We start from the raw sequence: 7,149 nt of genomic DNA on the forward strand, positions 1-7,149 counted from the left end.
AGATTGGATTTGAACATCTCAAACAATCCCAGTTAATTTCAGAAGTTGATTCTTCATCCTTCACTTCAAGTTTTGCAGAAATAGGTACTGCACAACTTTTGTGAAAAAATCATAACTTCATATCTAGCCGTTGGATTGCTCTCAAATTTGGATAGCACATGTAAAACTTCCTCATCACAATTACGACCTATGAAGATCGGATTTCAATGCATAGAAAATGCCCAGTAATTTTTGGAAGTTGCTGCTCCATACTTAGGCTTCTTCTTGTCCCTTTCTTCATATCCTCATAACAATGTTTCATGGCATCCACATAACATTGTGTTCATTATATGAGCAATATGAGACTTCATAAATACATTGATAGCTTCAAAATAACTTCCAATAATTTATTTGTCAATAAATCTAATCTGCAAAATCTCACTTTAAATGGTTAGTAACAATTAACCGAATTTTGTAATCATCAAAGCATAATATTATGAGACTTGTTAATGCATTAAAAACATTAATCTCATAACACGAGATTTGTATGCGTTTAAGGCGTAACAAACCGCACTCTTGAGGACATGCTCAGGTCTACTGTGATGGATTTTGGGCTAGCGTGGCAAGATCACTTTTGCTTAGTTGAGTTTGCATATAATAATAGTTAATCATAGTATCGATATGACATTTTTTGAGGCTTTGTACAGACACCGTTGTCGTACATATATGTTTTGGGATGAGGTTGGTGAACGTCAAATTGAGGGACCGGAGTTAGTCCTGCAAATCACTGACAAAGTGGAGTTGATCAGGCAAAGAGTCAAAGCTGCTCAGGATCTATAGGCTAGCTAAGCCAACACACAGCGCAGACCCTTACAATTTCAGCCAGGAGAGCATGTTTTTCTAAAAGTTTTGCCTTTTTGGAAGGTGATGAGGTTTGGGCTGAAGGGTAAGTTATCATTCAGTTTCATCGGACCGTTTGAGATTCTTGAGAAGGTTGGGGATGTAGCCATCTGGTTGGCTTTGCCACCCTATCTCTCTAGCATTCATGATGTGTTCCAAATATTTTTGTTGCGACAGTATATAGCCGATGAGTCACATATTTGGCACCCGACTGAGGTTAAGCTAGATCAGGATCTTTCATATGTGGAGAGGTCTCTCAAGATCATCGGTAAGAAAGAGAAAGTGCTATGGAACAAGCGCATACCATTGGTCATAGTATAGTGGCAGCGCAGAAGCATCGAAGAAGCGACTTGGGAGTTAGAGAGTCGTATGCATTCAGAGAATCCCGAGTAGTTTGAGTCTTGTACTTTCTTTTGAATTCAGTATTTGTATCTTGTCATTTTCGGATGTAATAAAAAGACATTTTGTGGTGTTGAGTATCGGTTTTCCTCATGCATGATTTCCAGGACAAAATCTCTTAAAGTGGGGAGAATGTATTAACCTGTACCCTGTTTTACAAGATTAAATGGTAAAACATGATTAAAGGATTCAAATATAAATTAACCAAGTGATTAATCGGATCAAAAATATGGAATCAGGGCTTCGAAACCACCGAACATATATGAACTTCCAAAGTGGGTTCGAAAACACCGAACCTTAGCAGCTGAAGATCGGAAGCATAGGGTGAGCTCGGACCTTCCGAAAATGAGATCGGGCCTTCCAAAGGTTAGACCAAAACCAAGGACGTGAGCTAACAGTTTTTAGTATGAAAGTTTGAGAATACACATGATATGAATGCTAATGCAAATAAACGGGTACCGGAAATCTATCACGATAGAAACTCTTTCTCAACAAACGACGCCATGGTACGTAGCACACTGGGCCGTCGCATCAGGAGGTACTCCTATACCATAAGAAATACAGAGAATATCTAGACCAAAATCAATGGAATCCATCCACAAAACTTTGGGGCTGAACAACCCCTCTACTGGTAATATCAAGATATAGGTTCAACGTGATAATGAATGCATCATAATAATCGTGACATAATAAATGCACATAAGTCATGTCATATAAATCATGCAAACATAGAACATGCATATTCAACCAGAGTATCTCGGATAGTAAGTCTGTACTTAAAAAAAGCAACCTAGCGATACTGGCTCTCTAGTCCAAGCCTATAAATAGATAATCACCGTATCACTAAATGTCTACTAAAAACCTTAACTATACTAATAGCTACATGTTGAAGCTAATCAGAGTCTAGGAATATACCTGCGTCCATAGTCAGTCCTTTGATGACGATTGCGCTAAACTCAAGGCACATCACTACTACGATCCCAATAGCGCTTCATCACCATATAGCCATCGAATACGTCGCCTAAAAACCCTTAAAACTCGAATAGAAATGAGAGAGAAACTTGGAAAATTTTTGAGGAAAATGAAGCTCTCGGCCCCTATATATAGACCTCGATCGTAATGTTCGATCTCTCGTTCGGAGCTTCCAAACACACTTTGGAACTTTCGATCGTATTTCCGAACTCCCTATATCAAACGTGTGTCTCTGATTGGACAACACTATTGCCGACACAGTTAAGATCTTTCGAACTCTAGTTCTTTGCTTCCGAACTCTCTCAAGTCAAATCACCAATCAAAATCCATATCTTGTCTGACTGACACAAGATCGGAGCTTCCGATCTCCAGTTTGGTGCTTCCAAACTGATTGGTACTTCCGATCGACAATACTAGCTTCCGAACTAGTTCGGTGCTTCCGAACTTCTTTTTGGAGCTTCCGAACTGTCCCGAAACTTGAAACACTCGGAACCATTTTTGATCGTTTTGAATCTGATTTTCAACTCCTTAAACTCAAATGAGAATACCTTAATCACGTTTAAGCATTAGTCTAACTAAATTAGAAGTCGGGATACTAAAAAAATGTATAAAAAAAGTAATTTAAAGTGATATTAAGGATGCTAGTTACCCACTACTATTTGGCACCAAAACCAATTGTTTAACTAATGCACCACTCAGTTGGTCTGCTAGAAAACTTTTCCTCTGGTTCAACCGTTCAATTTTACCTGTTTTGTCATGTGTGTTTTTTTTAAAGTTTGGGATGTTGTGTGGATTTACAAATCTGAATTTACCAATATTATTTTCCTTCACCAACTTCTTATAAAGATGCCTATAATTTTGAAGAGAAAAAAATTAGAATTACATTAAAAAATAAATAACTTACTAATAAAGCATAAGATTATTATATTGAATTTAATAAAACAACAAACAAAGTGTAAGGTAATTTGAAGACTTACCATATGTAAACAACCATATAATTTGTTGAAATTGGCTCCGAGTGATACAGAGGACTCATGTGTCCTCAAGGTCTTCGGCCCCCTTTACCAGTAAATCACACCCATTATGATGGCCGCCTCGGGTTCTCGCCCCCCACCCATCCAACAATCCACTGGTTCTGGTGAACCCCACCCCCGCCGACCCACTTGGTTCCCGAGTCACCACCTCGAGCTGTACCTCGCTCCTGGGTCCGGACCCAAATCCTAGTCGGGGTATCAGTACCATACCAATTGTAGGACTAAATGTTTGCCGTTTTACCAAAAGTTATAGCTGATAGTAATGTTGCAACTGAAATCTTTTAAATTGTACAACAAACCAATCGTCATGGTTCAATCGTTCTATCATTAGGGACAATTATTACACCACATGTCCTCCGATACAGATCGACCTGGTTCATGTTTAAAGTAAAATGTAATATTTTTTATGTGTCAGATTGAATAGAAAATCGAATTCGTATTTAGAGTAATATTTTTTTATTGATCAGATTGAATAGAAAATCTCATAAAATTAATTTTTAAGACGATCTCGTAAAAGTTTTTCAAATTTACTAAAACCTCATTCTATGATTTGTAGTTCGTGTAGATTTATAACACGAAACAAAAATAGATATTATGCTGTTGGCGGTGCCTTATAAGTAGGCTTTTGTAGGAACTAAGAGGGAAACCGGCTAGTGAGTGATCATATCTGGAGGGTGGTTACTTGAGTCGGTTGCCATAAGATCCAAATAAAACAAGAGTCAAGACACTGGACAACTGAAATCATAAGTTTGTGCAAAAGAATATTACCATGACTTATCGATCAAATCAATTATATATCCACAAATCGTCTAAATATAACAATATAATATTTATTTTTAAAAATGTAATTACAAAAATTATATGTTCTTGTATCTAAGTAATAATTTATTCTCACCTACATATCAAGCGTGTGTTCTTAATGACATAGAAAAGCTCAAAGTACATATCAACACATAATAGTCGTCTATATATTGAATACACAAATTCTAACTTCATTACTAGCTAATCTTTAACTCAAATAGACCTCCGTACTCTCTACAAACACTACGAACAAGTCAAGCGCGAAGTAGGAACATTATGATCAAGGAAAATCCCGCACTCCGTAACCTCAGCGCACAAGTCAAGCGCGAGTAGGAACATGATCTAAAAACGTCCCGAACATCACCCCATCCTGAGAATCGACAAAACTTTTACCGGGGTAAAAGACTCGACGGAGGTGATTGTACCTCTCCAAGTCGAAATTGTGAATTTGCATGAGCTTCTTTTGCTTAACCTTGAACCTTGTTTGAAAATACCCCGCAAAGGAGGGTTCTGCGGATGTCCTCATGAAGAACAAATAAGCCATTGCAAAGTGGAGAGAGGTCACAAAGAAGCAAATGGGCTCCATTACATCCCAACTCAATTCCCAAAAAGTTAGCCTCATGAAGCCCAATGTTTGCAAAACCAAATAGCCCAGCCCAGAATAGAGCTCGACTCGCACGAGGGTCTCGGCCCTTCGGTCGATTTGGGCCTTCCCAAATTCGAGCCCATCCAATTCTTCTCTTCTCGGGTCATTTGGCATCGCTATTGATTCTGAAATTAATTTTTCCATGGATTTAGTCACCTGTAAAACAAAGTCAAGAATAAATTATAAAAAAATAAATTAAATAAAAAATTATATTATATTTAGATAAATGAAAAATGTATTCCATGCATGCTAAGATGCTCTAATTTAACACGTACTAAAATTCATATACACATAAATGTGTATATATAAGTTCATGGTTTTTAATGCAAAGAACTTTCTTGGAGATTCTATCAGAATAAATAACTTTTTAAAAAAAATCGAATGATTAATTGGAATAAATTTTTAAATATGAGATATAACATATACAATATGTGTCGGGTCGATTATTATCACACAATTAACTCATGAGACCAACTGATATCTATTTTTTCTATTTGATATTAAAAAAATTTAGTGATGATTCTAAAAAATATATTTTTATTGATTACTTAGTAGGGTTAACTTGATAATTTTATTTTAAAAATTTTATTATCTAAATATTTTTTGGATTCGGTAACTAAAATAAAAATAATTATATTGTTATATTAAGAATTTACTCATAGTATATATATCACACAAACTCCTATGAAACTCTCCGGTTGATCAATATTATGAGATAATTAATCTCAGTCTAGCTTATGAAAAATCTTATATACAGTCAATACTACTCATTAAAAATATTAATTTTTATTAAAAAATTATATGGGTCGGACCAGCCCGAATCACACACCGATATACATATATATATATATAAATATTGTTTTTGTTTTTATAATTATAGAAGTTAGGCCTTAGGGCGTGCGTGGAGAACATTTGTTAGAGGTATCTTGACGTCTGTGATGAGTTTTTGTGTGTCGAGAACAAAAACAACAAAGATTGTTATTAATCTTATTTTCTTTTTTCATGAATCATATATACATCAAAATTTTCAAATACTAATTTCAAGTAATTTTTTTCTTTAATTTTCAATATACATATATTGAATCTTAAAATTATAATGTAAAAAATTAGTTTTTTTATTGGCCTATATATAAAAACAAAAATAATATACCTCGTTAGGTCTAAGGAAGACGAGCCCACCCAAAACGATGACGTTTCCAGATTGATCCAAAGCCTTGGCACACTCCACCCCGGACTCCCTGTTTCCACACACCTCCCCGCAGATTCCTACCAATTCCACGTACGGAATCGTGCTTGCCGGATTATTCCTCAGCCGCTCCCGCACTCTCTCCAGCTGCAAACACCTCAGAATCCTCTTCACGTCCGCCGCATCCACGCCCAACTCCGGCGGCGGAGGGACAGGTGGAGGTGGGCTCAGCCCCTCCAGGCGCAGGCGGCGGTCGCCGATGGCATTCAGAGAGTTCAACTTCTCCCTCAGCTTCCCTCCGAAGGTGAGGGCGAGGAAGGAGGGGATCCCGTCGGCGGCGGAGGAGTGGTTGTTGATGGCGCGGCGCTGGAGGAAGAGGCCGGAGGAGGAGGAGGCGGAGTCGGGGGATGACGTGGGGAAGTCGAGGTGGAAACGGGGTCTCGTGTCGTTTGCTGGGGCGGCGCCGGTGGGGTTTTGGGGCGGAATGCGGGATTGCTCGGCGGGGGGTGAATGGCGGCGCCGGTCGGCGGCGCGGAGGAGTCGCCTGGAGAGTGTAAGGCGGAGCGCCATTGAAGTGGTTTGGGGGAGAATGTGTGATGGTGAAGCGGTGGGAAAAGGAGCGAGTATATAAAGAGCTCCAACGACGTTGGAATGATGACAAAGAATCTTTATTTGGCAACGCAACGTACATAGTTTTTTAAATTATATATTTATTTTTTTTGACGATAGAACATCGTTTATGTCAACATTTTGATGGGTATTAAACAGAAAAATTATTGAAATTGAAAATAATAAAAATAATAATAATAATAATAATAATAATAATAATAATAATAATAATAATAATAATAATAATAATAATAATAATAATAAATTAGTGGAATACACCTAAACTTGATCGATAATAGGACAAAATGAAATACATACAAGTTCTTCGATCAAAAGTATAATTATTCCCGATCGTTATTTTAAGTATATCATTTAGATTTTTTTTATAAAAATGGGATGAAATATAATTTTAGTTTTCTTGATAATTAAGTAATTAACCCTTTATGGATGTTTTTTGAGTCAATAATTATTTATAATTTTAGATCTTTACCACATATTCTAACTCAGAATTTAATCAAATAAAAAAAAGAATGATATCTATATTTACTTAAATAAAATATTAAATTAATTATGTATTATAGGTTCATATTTAATTAAATAAAATAATAAAATTTTAATTAATG

At 36.5% G+C, this 7,149-nt stretch overlaps 1 protein-coding gene across 1 annotated transcript; it reads right to left on the reverse strand.

Annotated features, from left to right (window-relative positions):
- Nucleotides 1-4,199: 4,199 nt before the first annotated feature.
- LOC140884342 (calcium uniporter protein 4, mitochondrial-like) lies at nt 4,200-6,507 on the reverse strand. The gene is made up of 2 exons (XM_073291074.1): nt 5,882-6,507; nt 4,200-4,887 (listed from the first exon to the last, which is right to left on the reverse strand). Exons 1-2 carry the CDS (start codon nt 6,485-6,487, stop codon nt 4,405-4,407), a joined length of 1,089 nt encoding a protein of 362 aa, XP_073147175.1. The 5' UTR covers nt 6,488-6,507; the 3' UTR covers nt 4,200-4,404.
- Between the last annotated feature and the right edge of the window lie 642 nt (nt 6,508-7,149).

Source organism: Henckelia pumila, chromosome 2 (assembly GCF_033568475.1).
Source record: "Henckelia pumila isolate YLH828 chromosome 2, ASM3356847v2, whole genome shotgun sequence".
Lineage (NCBI taxonomy): Eukaryota > Viridiplantae > Streptophyta > Magnoliopsida > Lamiales > Gesneriaceae > Henckelia > Henckelia pumila.